Genomic DNA, 22,693 nt, shown 5'->3' with positions numbered 1-22,693 from the left:
CTTTCTCCAGATACGGTGATAAATAGAACTGGTGGATTTCTTTTTAGAAAGTACCAGAAAATCAACCACCTCCAGGTGAAGATCTTTAGAACCTCCCGTTCAGAAGTCATGCTGTTAGATCTCAAGTTTATATAGACTTGTAGATTGAGGGACTTTATCTAGTAGATTCCCCTCTGATAGAATTTAGTATATCCCCCTGGAACCACATTCTCCCGAGCAAAAAAGGAGTTATGGCAATATTAACACTACTGAGCTGTCTTATTTGATCTTCTTCAAAACTTTCGGAAACAACATGAGAGGGGGGAAAATATAGACCAGTTGAAAGGACCACTGGATTGAGAATGCTTTGAGGAATTTGCTTTGAATATTCATGTTGACATATGAAGCCATCAGATCTATTTCTGGAATCTCAAAAGTCCAGTTTTTTTTGTGAAATATTATTTTCTTTTTTCAATGTGACAATATGATTTTCATAGGGTAAGGACAAGAATGAGAAGCAATACATTGCATTTCAGTCCTTAAAGGGACACTATAGTCACCTGAACAACTTTAGCTTAATGAAGCAGTTTTGGTGTATAGAACATGCCCCTGCAGCCTCACTGCTCAATCCTCTGCCATTTAGGAGTTAAATCCCTTTGTTTATGAACCCTAGTCACACCTCCCTGCAGGTGACTTGCACAGCCATCCATAAACACTTCCTGTAAAGAGAGCCCTATTTAGGCTTTCTTTATTGCAAGTTCTGTTTAATTAAGATTTTGTATCCCCTGCTATGTTAATATCTTGCTAGACCCTGCAAGAGCCTCCTGTATGTGATTAACCCCTTAAGGACACAACTTCAGAAATTAAAGGGAATCAAGGCGGAATATTTCCGTCATGTGTCCTTAAGGGGTTAAAGTTCAATTTAGAGATTGAGATACAATTATTTAAGGTAAATTACATCTGTTTGAAAGTGAAACCAGTTTTTTTTTTTTTTCATGCAGGCTCTGTCAATCATAGCCAGGGGAGGTGTGGCTAGGGCTGCATAAACTGAAACAAAGTGATTTAACTCCTAAATGACAGTGAATTGAGCAGTGAAATTGCAGGGGAATGATCTATACACTAAAACTGCTTTATTTAGCTAAAGTAATTTAGGGGACTATAGTGTTCCTTTAACACCGTCATTCTGAATCTAAAATACCGGTATATCATACACAGATGATTCAAATAATAACAGTGTTTCTCATAGTCAATTCTCAATTCTTTGAATGGCAATTGAAGGCTTGAGACGGCAATGAAAATAAATGTCTGATATTTTGTGAATTGTATGTTTTAGGCTTTATATACTACTATTAGGATTAGTAGTCTTCTTTTCTAACTAATGGGACATATAATTTTGGCATTGCCTCAAATGTTCTAAAATGTTTATTGAAATAAGATTTTTTTCATTCACAAATCATAATTTCCTTAAATTTAGGATGTAATTTAGCATTCTTCTTTAGAGAACCTTCCCATTCCACCGCCATAGTACAGGATATTTTTTTATTAAAGGACCACTATAGTGCCAGGAAAACATACTCGCACCCACCCTCAGGGACCCCCTCCCGCCGTGTTCTGGAGAGAGGAAGGGGTTAAACACTTACCTTTCTCCAGCGCCGGGCGGGGAGCTTTCCTCCTCCTTCCTTGCGACGTCATCGGGTGAATGCGCATGCGCGGCAGGAGCCGCGCGCGCATTCAGACGGTCGCATAGGAAAGCATTTACAATGCTTTCCTATGGACGCTGGCGTCTTCTCACTGTGATTTTCACAGTGAGAAGCACGCAAGCGCCTCTAGCGGCTGTCAATGAGACAGCCACTAGAGGCTCTGGAGGCTGGATTAACCCTCAGTATAAACATAGCAGTTTCTCTGAAACCGCTATGTTTATTAAAAAAAAGGGTTAACTCTAGCTGGACCAGACACCCAGACCACTTCATTAAGCTGAAGTGGTCTGGATGCCTATAGTGGTCCTTTAAGTTTAAACTGATTTTTTTTTTTTTTTTTATGGAATACATATTCAATAGAGTCAGATGAAGAAGAACTATTAACAGATTCAAATGAATCCGATGAGGGAGACCTTCTTTTAACCATATAATTTTGCAGATTTAACATTTTGCAATGTCTCTTGTAAACTTTGTTGAAACCAACTAATAAAAGAAGACATTTCAGCCTTTTCTCTTCTTCAACAAATTCTTTGAAACAAGCATTGCACTGTTTTCTTTTACATCCATCAGGTAAAGGAATACTGCATACAGAACAAGACAAATATTCAGTTTTTTTTGCCAAGACTTTCGACCTCTCTTCTATTTCATGTTTATCAGGGGATTCCTTTTTTTTTTTCAGTGGAATTAGACATCCTGAAAATTGGAAAAAAATTAACTAAAAAGACCAGGAATCCCCAGAGGAAACTCTTTGAGAAAAAGAAAATAATGTTCTTACCTTAAAGGCAATCTTAAGTGCAAAGGCCAAAAGGTGATGGCACTTGTGGCGTGAAGAACCAGTAGCTTTACATGCTGTCACAGGGCTATGTAAATCCTTCATGAGCTTGTAAGTAGCTCAAATTTGGCCCTAGATACTATTGCGCATTATGCATGCATGAATTCCACCTGGCTGACCCTTTCCCAGTTTGCAGCCGTATCCTCCTCCGTTTTTGGCATTAGTAGGAAGGAGAAGGCAAAGAGGATATACCAGCTCTCCAGCATGCCTAAGACCCAGACTAGGACTGCCCCACAGCAGCCTCAACTCTTGCAGGTGCAGAAAAAAAAAATATATATAAGGGCAGAATATAACTGAGGATTATTGAAGGGTATCCTCTTTTATACCTATAAGGGGGTAGGCCTAACCTTTCAAATAAAATTTTAGGGGTAAAGTGCTGCATGTCCTTAGAAAGAGAAAAATCCTTGATGTAGGTAATGTTGTTATTCGTATGGAAAAATACATCTCTAGTGGCTGTCAAGCAGACAGACACTAAAGGATCATCCTTCTTAACAATGTAGAATTTTGAAGGTCTTCAAATTTTGCATCATCACACAGCACGATTATGTCAAATGCGGCTAATGCTTCTCATAGAGAAACACAGAATCCAATGTTTCTATGTGAAAATTACTGGATTAATCGAGGGCAGTAATTGCTGCGCATGCACCATCGGTCCTCGATGCTTCTCTATAAGACACATCTGACTCTTCTATAGATCAGTCTTGATAACCTCACAATGGGTGTACTGGGCTACAAGGAGTAGCCCGTTCTAGATTACATGCAAGTTCGATAGCTCAAACTTACAAACACATACACACAGTCCAGAATCCAGTAATCTAAACTAAATAAAAAGTAACATAAGAGTGTTTCTTTTATAAAAAAATGTACTTCAAATACAACATGTGTTACTGAACATAATGCTATATTTCCCCCTAATTAATGGAAACCATGATGTATCTGTTTTAATGTAGAGAAAAGATCCAAGAAGTATGTATACTTACTATTTGATGAGTGCCATCTTCTTGCTTGGTCTGAGAAGCTCCCATTCCCGCCTGGCTGAGAGTAGTAACACGGCTAGGCTGACCACGAAGAGTGACTGTGATGGTGGTTGGGGCCTTTAAACCTAAAATGTAAATGAATGAATGAATAGATAATTTGAACACTGTTTGGTGTAATCTTTAGATATTATAAGACAGCTTTCTTTTACCTGCAGCTGGGCTCGATAACTGGGCCAAGCCAGGTAAGCTGCTTGCCAGTTTCGCTAGACCCCCATTTGTTAGCAATTGATGAATGGAGGTAGGTTTTCCACCAGATGATGCCACGAGTGACGACGAAGTCACTACAGGGATGGTACGCAGTATTGTGCCTGCTGCAGTAGTTATACTGGCTAAACCTTGGATAGAGCCAGGAGCTTTAACTGTCATGGTCTGCCAAATTACAAAATAGAGTTTAAATGTGGGGGCAAAAAACAACAACAACAACAAAAACGCAAATAATTCACATGATCTTTGGAAAACATAAATGTAGAAACCCCGGAATGATTTCCCTTGATAATACATGTGCCATTTTTTTAGAGTAAGTAATTAAACCATCTGTATACCTGAGTGCTTGGTACTGTGGCTGAAGAGGTGTTGGGGAGAGCTGGAGATTTGCCTCCAATGTCTTGTAGACTAAAACTTAACCCATGCAACAAGCTGCTTGCGGAGGCTCCGGTACTTGAACCTGCATCAATGAGAAAAGACCACAATTACATAGTCTTTCCATGTACTATGTACTAAGACATACAGTGTGCATTTGTAAAATATCATTCTTGCCATTGTATGCAGTTTTTAGGTATTATTCTTCACAGTAACGACATAGAAAACATGAGTAAATATAAATGTACATGTTAGTAGTCCCATCAATACTGTTGAAAGCATCCCCATCCCCACCCCACCCAAGTAAGAAGCACTGCTTAAATGCATTGTGAGGTTGTTTTCCATGGACAAAGCACCTGATAGTGTGTTGGTTGACTGGCTGTGGGCACCAGGGGCAATGCTGGATACTAGGCGACCCTGGAGGGAGTGAAACGCACTAAGTGTAGACGTACTTGTGATTATTGCCGAGTGGGATGAGCTGGATGGTGCTGTTTCAAGGCCCAATCTATACAAAGAGAAATAAAAAAGTAAGCTTCAAAGAATTAAAAAGTGAAATTCACAGTAACTGTATGGATTAAAGGATATAAAAGATATATAACCATGGTAAGTAACTTTATGGCATCTGACTGCTGCTACATTGCAAAAAAACATGCCTACCAATGGCATGCTAGGCATTATGGGCTGGTCATGCATGATTATGCTGCAGCCATATTTGTAGTCCCTTCCACCTAACATATCTTCCATTAACACTAATAAAAAATTGGAGACATTTTAACCCATTTCAGTCCAGCTAATATGGAACTGGGGTGGAGAAATTGAGAGGGAAGATGGCCGGGTGTACAGTTGCAAGAAAAAGTATGTGAACCCTTTGGAATGATATGGATTTCTACACAAATTAGTCATAAAATGTGATCTGATCATCATCTAAGTCACAACAATAGACAATCACAGTCTGCTTAAACTAATAACACACAAAGAATGAAATGTTGCCATGTTTTTATTGAACACACCATGTAAACATTCACAGTGCAGGTGGAAAAAGTATATGAACCCCTAGACTAATGACATCTCCAAGAGCTAATTGGAGTGAGATGTCAGCCAACTGGAGTCCAATCAATGAGATGAGATTGGAGGTGTTGATTACAGCTGCCTTGCCCTATAAAAACACACACACCAGTTCTGGGTTTGCTTTTCACAAGAAGCATTGCCTGATGTGAATGATGCCTCGCACAAAAGAGCTCTCAGAAGACCTACGATTAAGAATTGTTGATTTGCATAAAGCTGGAAAGGGTTATAAAAGTATCTGCTGTTCATCAGTCCACGGTAAGACAAATTGTCTATAAATGGAGAAAGTTCAGCACTGCTGCTACTCTCCCTAGGAGTGGCCGTCCTGTAAAGATGACTGCAAGAGCACAGCGCAGACTGCTCAATGAGGTGAAGAAGAATCCTAGAGTGTCAGCTAAAGACTTACAAAAGTCACTGGCAAATGCTAACATCCCTGTTAGCGAATCTACAATACGTAAAACACTAAACAAGAGTGGATTTCATGGGAGGATACCACAGAGGAAGCCACTGCTGTCCAAACAAAACATTGCTGCACCTGGACGTTCCACAGCAGTACTGGCAAAATATTCTGTGGACAGATGAAACCAAAGTTGAGTTGTTTGGAAGAAACACACAACACTATGTGTGGCGAAAAAAGGCACAGCACACCAACATCAAAACCTCATCCCAACTGTGAAGTATGGTGGTGGGGGCATCATGGTTTGGGGCTGTTTGCTGCGTCAGGGCCTGGACGGATTGCTATCATCGAAGGAAAAATGAATTCCCAAGTTTATCAAGAAATTTTGCAGGAGAACTTAAGGCCATCTGTCTACCAGCTGAAGCTCAACAGAAGATGTGTGTTGCAACAAGACAATGACCCAAAGCATAGAAGTAAATCAACAACAGAATGGCTTAAACAGAAGAAAATATGCCTTCTGAAGTGGCCCAGACAGAGTCCTGACCTCAACCCGATTGAGATGCTGTGGCATGACCTCAAGAAAGCGATTCACACCAGACATCCCAAGAATATTGCTGAACTGAAACAGTTCTGTAAAGAGGAATGGTCAAGAATTACTCCTGACCGTTGTGCATGTCTGATCTGCAAATACAGGAAACGTTTGGTTGAAGTTATTGCTGCCAAAGGAGGTTCAACCAGTTATTAAATCCAAGGGTTCACATACTTTTTCCACCTGCACTGTGAATGTTTACATGGTGTGTTTAATAAAAACATGGCAACATTTCATTCTTTTTGTGTTATTAGTTTAAGCAGATTAACAAAGGATAAGTGCAATATACAACATTTTATCTATATAAAGTGCAGGTCTAAACCGCCCTAAATATTCAAATAACAAAGGGGAAAAATAGAAATTATAATTTCAAAGAAACATTAAGTGGGTTGGTGGAGGAAGGAGGTGAAGTGGGATCACGCTCTTTTAAATGAGATATGAAAAAATGAGAGATAAAAGGAAAGAATGGCATACTTGGGTGTAGTGAGTAGGCTTGTCAGGTCCTTGCTGCCCATTGTAGACTGGACAGTTGCAGATGTAGATTTAGCGACTGCAAATAATAAAAAATGAGAGGGTCATAGAAAAAAAGAAAACACAGTGGGCTTTCTTTATACAGGCAAAAAACGATTATGGGACAATATTCTGTGTATAACAATCAGCCAATTTGTTTTCAATGGTTCAGTTTTGTCCTGAATTGCTCTGCTTTTGAAACGGACTCTGCTTTGAATCTCTGATGTAGATAACTATATATAACCACAGCCTGGACTACATATAATGCCAATAATAACTAAAAAGGGACACCAATACTTTTTTTTTTTTACAAAACGCTATAGTCTACTACTTGGCTACAAATACATCATTAAAATCAAAGACCTAACATGGTTACTTTTGTTTTCACACTGTTATTGTTGTTGTTATATAATAAAGAATTGTGCACACAATGTTCTGTAAAATCTTTTGAAACTACGGTATATACGTAAACAATTATTTAGATGGTGTGATATTTAAAGAGTACAAAATGCCATCTGAATAATATGCTTAAAAAATATATAGATTGGGAGAGAGAGAGAAAAAAAAAACTATTTAAAAAGAGGTCTTTCTCCCATCTGTCAATCAAATTAATAAATTTTCCAGCATAAATGGCTATACCGAAGAACTGACTGACAGTGAGAGCAAGAAAGAGATCTACAAGCAGTCCTCCTGCCATTCAAGTATTTAACGAAGTTCGTCTTATGCCAAGTGTTTATTGATTTATTTCTTTTTTTTAATATGTAAATGCTTATTTTGATATATGTAATCTACAATTTATTCTCCCAAATGCCATACATACCATACCATATTGTTTGTAGGTATGTTGATTTGCTGTTGGTTTTGCCTACAGCAAAGGTATTCACAAAGCATAATTTTAATAACTGGCTTCAAGCATTTTGTATTTTCTCAACCATACTGGGAGAAAAAAAGGCAAAATTATGTAGTGGACTTTATTTCAGCATGCAGCGGCTATTCTTGAGGCGTATAGATATTTGAGGTTTAGCATGGTTTAAAGACAATGCAAAACTTGCTGTCCATTCGTACCTAAAATGAAGAAATGAAGGATGTTAATATTTGGCTCAATTTAATGCTGCCTCAGAGGCTGTCAGTTAAACCAGCTACTGATGTCTAGTTGACAGTCAACTGACAGTGGGAGTGATGAAAAAAAGCCTATGTTGGTCTTTTAATGAAGGGCATTGTAAATGACCCAATTGATATGAGTGTTCAAACTGTGGTGGACATCATTCAGCCTTTTGCTCCTATAAAAGACTTGCAGGGTCCAGTTAGGGAGACGAGGTTCAAAAAGGCATGGACACTAGTACAGCTGGAAAGGCTTATTTTCAGGTGTATCCTCCTTCCTTGTCTTAAGGTGTACCCAAACAAGTGTTTTAAAATCCCAAAGGTCTCAGGTTCGGATTGTTTACAATTTAAAATCTGTTTTGCAGGATGTTACTGCTGTCAGCAAGAAGTTACAAAGGGAGTTAACTTTAGCTAGAATACCTTTTGACCGCCCTCCTTTTGCTCATTTTCATCTTTCTTCTTTAAGTATAATTCCTAAATAAGGGTCATTCAGGCTAATTTATCATTCATCTCACCTGGCTGCTTCATAAATTTGATAAGGATACTAGTTCAGTACCCTATCCATACTTTGAGGTGGACATTGAGTCAGCCTTTAGACTATTGCCAGGTAGCTATCAATTTGCTGTTTTTTTTTTTTTTTTTTTTTTTTATTCCTTCATAAGTTCTATTTTAATAAATGGGTTCTTAAAGGACCACTTCATACCCCAAAAGCACTTAAGCTTACTGAGGTGCTTTATGGGTGAGGAGTACTCTCACTTAACCCCAGTTTATAAAAGTGCCCTTTTATAAATGAACTTGGGAACTCTCCCATGACTGTCAATCAAACAGCAAGGGAGTATTCCTTCCTACTTCCATTAGCTCCCTTGAGCTAATGGAAGTGGCAGGCACGCTCTACCTGCCTGCCTCTCCCTCACAGACCTTTAGATCAGCTCCTCAGCCTCAAGTGCAGACGTGGCAGGGCGCGCGCATGCAGTGGTGTGTTCGTGTGCACGAGCCGGTGCGTGCGTGCACGTGAAGACCATTTCAGAGGTTTCTCATTGAGAAGCCTCTGATTGGTTATTTTCCTGTGAAGAGACTTAAAGTCTCTTCCAGGAAAAAAAGAGGGCTTAAAGAGGCTGCAGTCATAAGTACTGCAGCTTTTGTAATCTCTTTTTGACTATATTTCCAAATGAGTACATGCATAAAAATATTTATGCATGTATTCATTGGGGGTATATCTACTAAACTGTTGTTTTTTGGGAGGTGTTTAGGTTTGTGGAGAGGTCCATTAATTTTGAGAGCGGTTTATATTCTATTGAACATTACCTTGATAACTTTCTGTTTTGTGGTTTGGATTCAAGTTCAGAATATTTTAGGTTGTTAAGAGTTATTCCATAGTTAAGCATTCCTTTAGCAGTTGAGAAGATAGTGGGTCCAGTGACACGTATTACATTTTTAAAATTGATTATGTTGTGTTTGAATGTAGGTGCCAGCAGAAAAGATTTGCAAGCTCAGAGAAAAAAAAAAATCTAATTATTTTTAGCAAGAAAACCAAAAAACTGTTTGCATCGTTATTAGGCTTATTAGCATTTGCAGGTCGCATTATTCCAACATTAATCATTTTTTGTAGATTGATGGCTTTGACCTGTGTAAAAATGAAATTACTTTACCGTTTTGCAAGGATTTCTGCAGAAATGTAAAAAAGACTTAAAGATTTGGAAAAGATGCTTGCAAGATTACAATGGCTATTTATTTCTGCAAACAAATTTCAGGATAATGAAGCATTACAAAAATTAGTGGATGCAGCAGGGTCAGTTGGTTTTGGCATATATTGGAACAAGAAATGGGCCTTTGAGCAGTGGCCAGATTATTGGGTTAACAAAGGTTAACCAATAATTTAACCCTGCTAAAACTGTTACCAATTGTATCAGCAATTTTAGTCTGGGGTAAGAAGCTCAAAAAGAAAATGATTTTGTTCCACTGTGACAAGTCAGTGATATACGGTACGTCATTAATTCAATGCATTCAAAATGTTCATTAATAATTTGTTGCAAAATCATAGTTATGTTAATTTTAAAACATAATATTTGTTCAAAGGCTGTGCAGATGCCTGTGTCGAGAATAAGATAGCTGATGCTATTTCTTGTTTTCAGCTCAGCACTTCCAGAGTTTAGTACTGGATGCGCAGGAAGAAAGATTGGAATGGCCAAAATGACTATGGCAATTAATCTTGGAAGAGCTGGTTTAATTTTCATGAAAGCACTTGCAGAGGGCACGTGGAGTGATTATGGGTTAGCCTGGGATGCATGGTATAAATTCCATAAATTAATCCATGTTGATCCAGTGGGAGATAACAGAGAAGCTGCTTTTTCTTCCGTGATTAACTGTATTAATAATGATATATCTAAGAATGCCGTCTCCAAGCACTTAGTGGGTGTAGCATACTTTTAATGCTAGGTAAAACAGTAGTGGTTAATGCGTTTGAAAGGGCATTTTAAAAGTATTAAAAGTTTCTGATGTTAGGCGCCCCATTACTTATCCAGTGTTAGAAGATTAACTTGATGTTTTGAATGTTATTCTCAGTTCGAAGTATTATTATGTTCAGCCGCCTTTTTTTTCGCCTTCTTTGCAGCATTTAGGATCAGCGAGTCAGTTTAATTTAGTAGATTTAGGTTACCAGGTTTACAGTTTAAGGATATTTTTTTATTAGGGATTCTCGGGTAAATATTTGGTTGCAGTCTTCAAAAACAGATCAAATGGGAAAGGTGGAAAGATTGATTCATTTGTCAAACATCAAAAAAGGCAGAGTTTGCCCAGTGGAAAAAGGGCGAGCTTATTTAGCTGTCCGCTCGGTAGTACACGGCCCTCTGTTGGTGCATGTTGCAGGCTCTCCCCTGACACGTTCTCAATTTCAGAGGGTTTTGCAGTTATCTGTCGAAAGACTTGGTTATAGAGGTAAATTTACATCCTATTTTTTCAGGAATGAGGCTGCAACTGAAGCAGCTAAACTAGGTTTTGGAGGTGATGCAATCAAGAACATTGGTAGATGGGAATCAGATTGTTTTAAGTTTTATGTGCAAGATGACATGATTTAACGTTGTTTGTTTCCGAATGCAAGCCTGTTAGGCTCTCCCCATAGAACAACACTGCTTAATGCTTTCCTTTGGGGAGTTTACAGACGCTGACAAAGTCTGTTTGCCACCATGAAGTGATTGACAGCCACTAGAGGCAGTCTTAGTCCAGTTTCTCAAAAACTGCAATGATTTACATTGCAGGACTAAGTGGGACTGGAACACTGCACCCAGACGCTCCAGCTATTTTAATTGTTCACTTGGGGGGGTAATGATATAGGTGTTGTCAAATCAGATCAGTTTTTACATAGTCTAAAGAATGTTTTTATGTCACTTCGATAGTTATTCCCCTCAACCATTTTAGTTTCGTCAGAGATGGATCTGCGCTTTGTGATGGTTTGTAAACCAAGAGTTAAAGGAGCTGAAGGGAATATTTGGTAATATCTACATTTTTTGCCACTGCTGGGTGGTTTTACATCTAGACATTTTGATTTAGATCAGAAGGACCTTGGTCTGTGTAGTAAAGATCAGGTGAATTTATCAAATATCGAAATTGATAGTTTCAATCTTGATTTGCAAAACATGATAGAAAGGGCTTTGGCTGCGGGTGGTCTAATCTGGGGTAGTTTCTACCCCAGTTGAGGCGGTGGGGCAAAAGTCATCCTCAGGTCAGGTAAGACAGACTGGCAATTTGGTGGTTGTGAAAGTTAAAACTTTTTAAATTAAAGTTAAATGTTTTTTGTTATGAAGTTATGGTTCTAAGCCCCTTAAGCTTTGAATAAACACCACGGCGTAGCCCAATGAAATACAAATGTTTTTTTAAAAAAAGAAACGTGTCTGTGTTCATAGTGTGGTAGTTATTTATGCAGCATATTGCCTACCATACATATACTACTTCTACTTAAGGTTTACATACTGGAACCAGACATAAAGCCTTCTATATGATGGTACTGATAAAGACAATGTGTTCTGGAAATTTAAATCAGTGGTCAACTGGAATTTTCAATGTAGTCTTCATTAACATAAGAGTAGTAACAGAAAGATTATGAGTCTTTCAAGATTTTGTGGTAGGAGCCTGTGGTATGGAATTTATGAAACACAATTTTAGGTTGTCTCAGTTCAAAAAAGGTCTAAAATCAGCCGACAGGCTCAAGAGGAGCATGAGTTGTAATGATGCACACAAAGTATTTTTATGTTGTAATTGACAAAAGTAAATCAATATTTGCTTTAGATAAACTGTAGAAGAAATATGCTAATTACAGATTAGATCCACACCCTAAAAAGTATATTCATGAGGGGCGGAGCCTAGCGGTGAACCTGGACGGTCGCATGCTAACTGCGCTCCGCTCAAACTCACCGATAGCGGCCAAAATTACTAACACGGAGACGCGGAAACCCCGGTATTCAACCCCAGGACCGCAAACACAAGTATGGGCCGCAAGAATAAAAAGCCTAAACGGGACAAGAGCCCGCCGGGCCAGGATATCGAGGACATGTTCCGGAGCTCGCAGAGGGCCACATGGTGCAAGATGGCGTTGGAGGACGACGACACCTCGTATTTGTCAGATGACTTAGCCACAGCCCCAACAGACCGTGCAGCTCCATCGGACGCTGCTATGGGCGGTGAACCAGTCACAGCAACACAGCTAAAGGAGATGCTAGCTGAACTCTGTGCGAATCTAGCGGGAGACATGGCCCCCCTCAGGAAAGCCATTGAACACACAACCACCCGCCTGGCCCACGTGGAATCTGTCCAAAACACACATGAGAGCCGGATTGCGGTGATGGAGAAACACCTCGCTGATATGGACAAGCACCGGTTGCAAACCGACCGTAGAATGGACGTCCTGGAGGATCAGAGACGCAGGTACAATCTAAAACTCAGGGGGGTGCCAGAAAAGGTGGGACTGCCAGACTTACCACATTTCGTTAGGCGATTCCTTGCGGCCCACCTACCCCCGAAACAGGCCTAAACCACGAGGCTAGACGGCATGTTCCGCCTCCCCAAGCCTGCCAATGCTCCAGGGACCACCCCCCCGGACCTCATCCTCCGTTTTGGCTCCCTGCAGGACAAAGCCCTGGTACAGTCCGCGGTGAGGGGGAAGACGCCCATTGGTTTTGAAGGCGCTTCGCTGCTCATCTTCCCAGATCTCTCACGGAACACACTCCTATGGCGCCAATCTCTGAGACCACTACTCCAGCACCTCCGTGCCCGTGAGGTGCCTTACAGATGGGGCCCTTCCCGCTCGGTCCTGGTTACGGCCTCAGACACCACCCTCCGAGCAGAAACTTACCAGGAACTGGAAGACCACCTGCAGACACTGTGAATCCCGCTGAACAACGCAACGGAGAACAGGTCGCTCGCGCAAGTGGACCCGGCCGGGATCAAAGAGTTTATACCGAGGTCAGCGAGACCCTCCTCATCCACTGGACCGGGGACTTAAGTGAGAGGAAGCCGACCTCCAGCAGAGACTGAACCCTTGCCTGAGACCCTCCAATGTACCAGGGACTTGCCGAGCGGGCTATCCTCGCTAGTTCTGCTGACCCCAGGACTTTCAATTGGACATATTCTCTACCGCAAATAACGGCCTTATGACGACAAGTTGAAAAGTTTTATTGTTTATAATATGTTCTTGCCGCTAAGGTCGCTAAATGCCACCCCTGCCTTCACCCACAGTACATACTGCCAACTGGAGGGGACACAGAGCGAAACACTCCCCTTCCCGATTCGCATACACCGAAACAAACAAATGGGACCCAATCAATCTTCCAGCATTACTCAGCATGCACACACACAGCAGACCTCTCATACCATACCGTCCAGACACCCACTCAGACCACACACATTGCTAAACCTCCCCCCCAAGCCCCTCCCTCATAATTCACACGGACACACAGGCCACACACCTATTGATAGAGGGAAGGGACATACACCCACGCCACAGGTATACCAACCACTCGTATCACGCTCAAGATGTACAACCCTGTGGCAACACAACTCCACTCCTACGTCCCACTGTTAGGCTCACATCACAAAACAAAAACACCTCTTCTCACCGGCACTCTCGAAGGCAACATAACACTATCGCAATCTTCTAATACTGTGCACAATAATGCCTTGAAATTCTGTTTATCTGATAACCTTATCAAAACGTATATTTCCTGAAAAAGTTGATACCTCATGTTAGTTGAGAAAAATAAAGAATTAAAATAAAAAAATAAAAGTATATTCATTTTGAAACTGAAAGCAGTTGCTGATCTGCCTACGTGAAAGATACTACATTCCAGAATAATGATTAACTTGTAAACTTGGAATTGTTCCATAAAAAAAAGAATAAGCAAGGCTTTGAAAATCACTGTGAAGCTGCAAGACGAATCCAAAAGATCTAGAATCAAACGGTAGTGTCAAAAGGCTTGGGACTTTGTAAGAAGGTTTCTTACACGTATTTTTATATAGTAATTTTGAAACCGAATGCATTTGCTAATCTGGTTATGAAAAGGTCACATTACAGATTTATGATTCACTAGTTAACCTACTGGACATCATTGAGAAGCTGAAATGAAAATGGAAAATAAAATAACAAAGAAAAACACAAATGAGCTGTGTTTAACTCATTAGTGACCAGGACTTTGCGAGATTCAAAGCAGTTAGTGGAAAAATAACTGTAAATGCAAGGCCAGGCATTGTGACTAGATGTCATTATGCTTACATGACTGCTATTAGTTGCGTGAGGAAGCCAGTAATATACCTCTGACTACTGTTCACTGTATGGGTGGCAGCCATCTTAATCTGGTGCTGGAGAGCCTCAATGATAAGGCTTCCACCAAGTACACACTGATCACGGAGTGTATAGAATGAAAAAAAAAAAAAAAATACCCCAGCTGCCTTCAATGGACACTGCAGACCCGTAAAGCACTTAAGCTTGCTTTTTACTAACTATGTACTCCGTACATCATAATGACAACAGACATACACAGTGTCCTTAAGATGATAAGACAGTTTTTTAAAGAAATATTTTTTGTTAATCGTTGCTAAAAATCTAAATTAATTTATAGATAGTTTAAATTGAGACTTTACCATTAAATAGTATTTAATAGGTATAAGAGAGTGGTTTTCCTGTATGATGCTCCTCATATTCACAGATTTTGATATTTCCACATAACTTAACCGCATGACCAATATTAAGGGAAAGCATTATTTCACATATTATGTTATCAAATTTCAAATCCCGTAATGTGCACCTGCCATACATAGATAACAGTGCCACACTTTGAAAAGTAGGAAATGTCATTTAGCCAAACTATGTGTTTAAGTAAAATCTTGTGCGATGTGTGCCCTACATTATCAAGTATTAAAGTTTATACATTTGATCTCCAAGTCCAACAAGTACACCAGTAATATATAAAGAATAATTTATATATTTTAAAGTGCACCAGTCATTTCAAACTTGGCATGGTGTTACTTTATAAAGAACCATTGTGCATGACAAACTCCTAGCAAATGTATAGTGATGTGGTATTTCAGAAAATAAATATTTTTCTCCCAGACATAGACTTTACACTTATGACATACGTACAGGAGTAAATACACCAATATGGAGGACAGAGACAGTGAGCCTTCAGACATACAGCCTCCCAATACTATGATGGCACAAGAGCTTCAATGAACTTTCACAAAGTTACAGCATACTTCGCATGTTATCTCTAAATCTATGCCCACTTGTACATGAACTTGCCATTCTTAAAATTGTGGATGACACGTTTACGTGAACACTGAGTGAAACAAGGTTGTCCAAAATAATATGAATTAATATTTTCACTTTACAGCACAAAACACAATGCAATGTGCAACTAATATACTGCCAATAAAAACAAATTAACAACTAACCATCCTGTGAGGTTGAAGTTCCCCCTCCTGCTGCATCCCCATGGGAAACTATAGTCACTTTAATTTTGGCTCGCTTAGAAGGTTTTAAACCAGCAGTACTTCCTGGACTGGGAGGTCTTTTAAGTTGTCTGCCGTCATCCTTCTCACTGGCCTCTGATGATTCTGATGAAACAGGAACTGAACAATAACCAGAGAGAGTTGTGTTAAAAACTGTTTAATCCATTAAATCCTGTCACTTTATAAGCACTAAGTAAATTATTAGTGTGGTAGCTCCCAATCAGTTCAGTGAGCACAGTCAATCTTCTTTACTTTTGAGTGAAAAAAAAACTAAGCAAGGTATTATGAGAACCAAAGCTGTAAATCTGCAACTTGCAGTGTTAAATTATCACGGGTCATTCAATCTCAAGAGGTCCAATAATTGTAAGGTTGTTAACTTGACCATTTTAAGTTACTATTTTTGTTGTTGTTGAGAGATTACCTCTTTATAGTAGTCGTAATATTATCAGTTCTTATTTTACTTGGTTTAACAATGGCAACCATCGTTGTGTTGCAGTGCATTCTTGTTTCTTTGACTTAGAACTTAAGTCCTAAAGTAATGCTCAAGATCCTGTCCTAATGTGTTTTACACCCCACCTCCTATAGAATGTAAGCTCGATTGAGCAGGGTCCTCTTCAACCTATTGCTCCCGTAAGTTTATTTGTAATTGTCCTATTTATAGTTAAATCCCCCCTCTCATAATATTGTAAAGCGCTACGGAATCTGTTGGTGCTATATAAATGGCAATAATAATAATAATCACTGCAAGTTCCAGTTTTAGGTGGAATTTATAATGGGAAGGGTTTGAATCTCAGTCCTATTTTTTGGTTCAGGCCATACCTAGGTAAGTATGATGGGAATGCAGAATATTTCAGATTTAATACTTCCCTAGCATGTTAAAAAAAAGCAATTTCTTAACATATCCCTTCACTTTTGGATTGAATACCTCCGGTGGGGGACCAGAGAGAAACCTAAACTTTCCACAGACATAAGTCCTCTATGATAGCATTCTGCTATAATTTTTTTTTTTTTTTACCAGTTTGGGTTTTGAGCAATACAATAGGACTTCAGTTCTAAGCCTAAGGAACAAGAATATGAAAAATGTATATACAGGTTACCTTTTAATGTACTCTAGAGATATTTTTTTCCTCCATGGAGCAAGGAAACATAGAATCATAGAATGTGACGGCAGATAAGAACCATTCAGCCATCTAGTCTGCCCAATTCTCTAAATATTTTCATTAGTCCCTGGCCTTATCTTAAGTCTAGGATAGCCTTATGCCTATCCTACGCATGCTTAAACTCCCTCACTCAGGACTATTCTGAGCTGACATATTGAGATTTACACAGACATCAGCATAACCAAAATTTGATGTGCAACATGACACAGATGGCTGCCATGCTTAAACCAAGTAAAATAAAATAAAAACCTGTGGTATTGCAATACCAATACATTGAGTTAATTATTCAAAATAAATTAAGGAAATTAAAAACGGTCAAGTAATCTATGCTGGACCACTTTAGATGGATTAACCCTAATCTGGAATATGACTTCAAAATAAAATATGGGTTAAGCACCTGTATATCATACCTTTTGAAGAATTTCTTACATTAAATGTGCAGGTTTCAGCATCAACATTCACTGTTAGTCATAAATCACTATATAAAATGTTTAAATACATGCAAATCTGCAAAAGGACACTACGCACCTATAAAGATTTAGCTTAATTAAGTGGTGTTGGTGTATAATCTGTTAAATCACTTTGTTTATATTATCCTAGCCACACATCTCCTGACAAACTCACACAGTCTCTCTACGCACTTTCTTATAAGAAATGTAATTTTTTTTAACGTCCCTTATTGCACAATGTGTTTAATTTGGAATTTCTTATCTCCTGCTCTGTTAATTGTCTACTAGACCCCAAAGCAGCCCCCCATGTGTGATTAAGTTCAACAGATAAGGAAAGAAGAACTTCTAAAGTAAAGTCACTGTGCTGCAAAAATGAAAACTTTTTTTTATGGAGGGTGTGTTGCAGATTTAAAAAGATTCACAAATACAGTGTGTAACAGTCAAGGGAAGCATGGCTAGGGCTGCATAAACACAGTTATTTGTTTCTTAAATGTCAGCAAATATTATTTTCTTCCACTCTATTAATTTTATGTCTTGGAATTTAAAAAAAAACTGAGTGAAGGAATTGTGTATGAGATTACCGCATGTTTTTTCTCTGACAAAAAAAACAAAAACATGCACCTGTCAACATGCAAAACAAATCAGGAGAATTTGTAATGATGATCTCTCATGCAGACACATTTATGAATGTTTGCTGCCTAGTGTCCCATTTGTGTTTGCACCAAATGGATTTTACTGCTATGCATGAAAAAACTGAGTGGTATACTAAATGAAATACTCACCGAAAACACAAGAGGGTGACCCTGTAGTTAGAGACTTTCTCACTAGCATGTTTTGCTTCAGGAAAGCAGCAAACTGGGCTGAAAAAAAGAAGATTCACACAGATGTGAATTGGACTCAGCCATATGGAAACAGGAAGATCTTATCTGATTGCAAGACTGGCCAAACACCAAATTTTGATTGCGGAAAAAACAGTCAAACGGGAAGTTTCAAGAATTTCCACCCTAAACACATAATTACAGATTATTGAACTGTTTAATTTCTTTTCTTTCACAAGTATGTTTGTAAACTTTTCTCGACAACCTAATATCTCAGTGAAGACCTTTACATAAATACACCAAGTAGTTTCTTTTATTATTCTGCATGTAAACAATACTTTCCTGTGCATTCTTGAAAACATTTAAAAAAAAATATATATATTTTTAAGGTGCAAACGTTAAAGGACATTACAAATAAAATAAGAGTTTAAACTAAAAAACTGAGTGCATGATGCAGATCAGTTTTATTCTGTAATATGATTTATGTTTTGCTATATCTCTCGATTATTTACAATGCAAGAAAAATAATGTGACGTGTGATTTTAACCTCTTCACTACCAAATACATAGTAAAGAAAATATATAACATTTCAATGAACAATATGTCATGCATCTAGCACACGAATGAAGGATATAACATCAATTTTATGTATACATTGCTCGAGGAATACGCAAGCAATTAAAAGTAAATGTGCCAAATTTGATATTTAATATTAGGAGGTATTCTTGTTTTTTCTTCATGATCTGAAATATATGCATACACGCATAAATAAAATTTTTGTCTCACTGAATCATTATTATATAACGTGAGGGAAAAAAAGTATTTGATACCCTTCTGATTTTGAATGTTTGCCCATTGACAAAGAAATGATCAGTCTATAATTTTAATGGTAGGTGTATTTTAACAGTGAGAGACAGAATAACAAAAACAAAATCCAGAAAAATGCATGTGAAAAAAGCTATAAATTGATTTGCATGTCAATGAGTTAAATCAATATTTGATCCCCTATCAATCAGCAAGATTTCTGCCTCCCAGGTATCTTTTATACAGGTAACGAGCTGAGATTAGGATCTTGTTAATGATCTTAAGGCAGCTGGGACCATAGTCACCAAGAATACAATTGGTAACACACTACGCTGTGAAGGACTGAAATCCTGCAACGCCCGCAAGGTCCCCCTGCTCAAGAAGGCACATATACAGGCCGGTCTGAAGTTTGCCAATGAACATCTGAACGATTCAGAGGAGAACTGGGTGAAAATGTTGTGGTCAGATGAGACCAAAATCGAGCTCTTTGGCATCAACTCAACTCGCTGTGTTTGGAGGAGGAGGAATGTTGCCTATGACCCCAAGAACAACATCCCCACCGTCAAACATCGAGGTGGAAACATTATGCTTTGGGGGTGTTTTTCTGCTAAGGGGACAGGACAACTGCACTGCATCAAATGGACGATGGACGGGTCCCATGTACCGTCAAATCTTGGGTGAGAACCTCCTTCCCTTGAAAACGGGTCGTGGATGGGTATTACAGCATGACAATGACCCAAAACACACAGCAAAGGCAACAAAGGAGTGGCTGAAGAAGAAGCACATTAAGGTCCTGGACTGGCCTAGCCAGCATTTTAGTTTACAGCATTTTTCTTCTTTTTTTTTTTTTTTTTTTTAAACACCGAAACCTTTTGCATCTTGAGAAAAGTTCTTTGTGGGACTGAAATGTTGCTCTTGTAATTTTGCACAGAGTCTGCTTCAATAAAGCAACATTATATTTATGATAAAGACCCGTGAGTACTCTCTTCATTTGATTTTTTTACATTGTTTGACCACAGTTTAAGCATCCAGGCAAGGAATATTTTATCAAGATGCAGAATGCAAGTGCATGGTGTCTTTAGAATACAGTATGTTTAATTCACCATAACCCTTCTCATGGGCTCTGTCGCTAAGCAATATATACCCTTGTTATTGGTTTCCCTCACACCCCCCCGTCTTGTTCACATGTATTTTCAGCAGTTCGTGTCCTACTTAAGGACACGATGCACTTGTATTCAGCATCTTGATAAAAGTCCATTGTGGGACGGAAACATTGCTCTTGTAATTTTGCAGTCTACTTCAATAAAGAAGAACTATATTCAAGATAAACACTTGTGAGTACTCTCCATTTGAATATATATATATATATACACACACATTCAGTATAGCTCCCATGTGTGCATTTTAAGTTACTCTTTTATATACACAATCTTAACAATAATTGTTTGAGAATTATTGGTTTGACTGTGAGCACATGCTGAAATTTAAGCAGATTTAACTTTATGTTACCCTATGTGGCTGCAGACAATTCATGCAAGATCCTATTAGAGAGCTTGCCAAATGACAGAATGGATTATACAAATGTATTTAGGAGGGCTGCAACAGCCTGATAGATTTCCCTGGTACAACGCCTCTAACCTTGTGATTGTTTGGGGTTCACTGGTGTTCCTGGTCTTTGCAGCTGGGCTTTCAGAGGCACTGTGGTCTGTCCTGGTTTATGAGGGGTGGGGATGGTAGTTAATTTGGTCTTTGGACTGGAAGCTGGACTGCTAGATAGATCCTAAATTAAAAAGAGAAAAGATAGTCATATAGTTGATACTATAGTTATGTAGTAAAATTGGACTTTTAATGCTTAATATCTCTTACAGTCACTTTAATGAGCATGTCATCTATTCTTTGTGCTTGTCATAGTGATGTTGGCATAACAGAAGAATCACATTCCACACCTAATGTGAATTGTAGGGTGTTCAATGGGTTATTTGTGGGTAGAGTGTCTCCAAGAGATGTGTGGAGGAAGTCTGCAGGAAGGCAATATCCAGGTAAATATATTTTCTAATTTATACATTTGCTAGAGATTTCATCAGCATTCAAAAGACAACGCAAGAGTACATCACCGACATGGGTTCCTGGCAGCTGAAGCACCCCTGCACCCCGCGACCACTGATCTGCCCACAGAGCAGTAACCATCAGAAGTCTTTACAAATTATGCAAAAACCCCAGATGATGGCAGAGCCACCTTAAATAGTCTGTGAAGAATCAAAGAGAGGGTAAGAATGGAGTGAGAATGAGGCTTGCATATTGTGATAAAAAAAACGACTGAAGTCGTTGACTGTGAGTGTGTTTGTGAGTGCACGTGTGTGTGTGTGTGTGTGTGTATAAACAGACTTATTTTATTTTTTTCCTTGTGGCAAAAACAAAACGTAGCTTTTATTTAGTTTCAAATAAATAAAAAGGGGGGGCGTTGCCTAGACTCCAGTGCAGATGGTCGCATGAAAGCTGAGTTCCGCAAGTCACAGGATATAAACAAAGAAACACAGCATTTAAAAGAAAAAATGGCATATAAAAAACTGCGCAACACAGCGGCAACAACACCTGCCAACAACACCCTGCACCCTCCAAATCATCTCTAAGGAGGTTTTTCTCTGAACAACAGGAGCAAGAGTCGCTAGGCGAAATAGCGCCCCTGGCCGGTACACGAGGCAGCCGACCAGCGAGTCCGTCGACCTCGGAATGCTCTAGAGGAAGACACGGATCTCAGGGCACTGATCACAAAGCTCCCATCCAAGGCAGATATAGCTGCTGTGTTCCAGAGATTCAGAGATTGGAAGACAGCTTTGGGGAGAAACGTCCAACACCTGGGCAACAGAGTACAGGCCCTGGAGGACTATGGCGAAGCAGCTGAATCCCACACCAACCTGCGGCTGCATGCGGAGGCGATACTATACCTCCAAAGAAGGCTGGAGGACCTAGACAATAGGGGAAGGCGGAACAACCTGTGGGTAAGGGGCATACTGGAAAGCCCTCAGGGAATCACAGAGAACCCTATTAAAAGTCCTAACTACCCTCTTCAACCAGATCCTCTCTAGGCCCCTGGACATAGACATTAAGTTTGACAGAACCCATAGAGAAACCAGGCCTAGAACCCACCTGCTAGACAAAACACGCGACCTGATATGTCGCATCCATAACTTTCCACTGAAGGAAGAGATATTCCGGAGGGCCCGCCAAACTAACGACTTGCAATTTGAGGGCCACAGAGTGGACATATATCAGGACCTCTCCCCAGCAACGCTTTTAGCCAGGAGAGCGCTCCGGCCTATCACCCAGATCCTACTGGATAAACATATCAAATTCCGATGGACATTCCTCTTCGCATTGGTAGTGACACAGCAAGGCAAGACCTACTCTATCAGCACCCCCATGGAGGTATCAGACTTCTTGCAGGACTTGGGCCTCCCCCCTACTGAAGTAGGAGATTGGACCGGTATCTTTAGTCTAGACAGTCTCTCAAGCAGCTTCCTCGAAGACCTAGGTGGCAGAGAACCCTTAAGAACCCATAAGGGAGTCATTAGGGAAACCCTGATTAAATTGGGATCCAGGATCAAAGAGGAGTGCACAATTCAAATACAATCTCTAACTAAAGCCATACACGACTTAGAGGCCATACATAAACATACCCCC

General features: G+C 39.4%; 1 protein-coding gene across 5 annotated transcripts in view; it reads right to left on the bottom strand.

The window, feature by feature from the left end:
* Nucleotides 1-22,693, bottom strand: part of KANSL3 (KAT8 regulatory NSL complex subunit 3) — a 61,828-nt gene that overhangs the window by 9,038 nt on the left and 30,097 nt on the right. For 4 of the 5 annotated variants that reach the window (XM_063448606.1, XM_063448609.1, XM_063448608.1 and 1 more), the window contains exons 14-21: nucleotides 20,651-20,792; nucleotides 18,173-18,250; nucleotides 15,725-15,901; nucleotides 6,650-6,725; nucleotides 4,481-4,629; nucleotides 4,088-4,209; nucleotides 3,695-3,914; nucleotides 3,489-3,610 (exon numbers count right to left, since the gene is read on the bottom strand). In XM_063448606.1, coding sequence (XP_063304676.1) covers nucleotides 3,489-3,610; nucleotides 3,695-3,914; nucleotides 4,088-4,209; nucleotides 4,481-4,629; nucleotides 6,650-6,725; nucleotides 15,725-15,901; nucleotides 18,173-18,250; nucleotides 20,651-20,792 — 1,086 coding nt within the window. The remainder of the gene's footprint in view (nucleotides 1-3,488; nucleotides 3,611-3,694; nucleotides 3,915-4,087; nucleotides 4,210-4,480; nucleotides 4,630-6,649; nucleotides 6,726-15,724; nucleotides 15,902-18,172; nucleotides 18,251-20,650; nucleotides 20,793-22,693) is intronic. The other variant, XM_063448607.1, reaches the window with a different exon arrangement.

The sequence above is a fragment of the Pelobates fuscus genome, chromosome 3, assembly GCF_036172605.1.
Source record: "Pelobates fuscus isolate aPelFus1 chromosome 3, aPelFus1.pri, whole genome shotgun sequence".
Classification (NCBI taxonomy): domain Eukaryota; kingdom Metazoa; phylum Chordata; class Amphibia; order Anura; family Pelobatidae; genus Pelobates; species Pelobates fuscus.
This window is presented reverse-complemented; position numbering and strand designations above follow the sequence as displayed.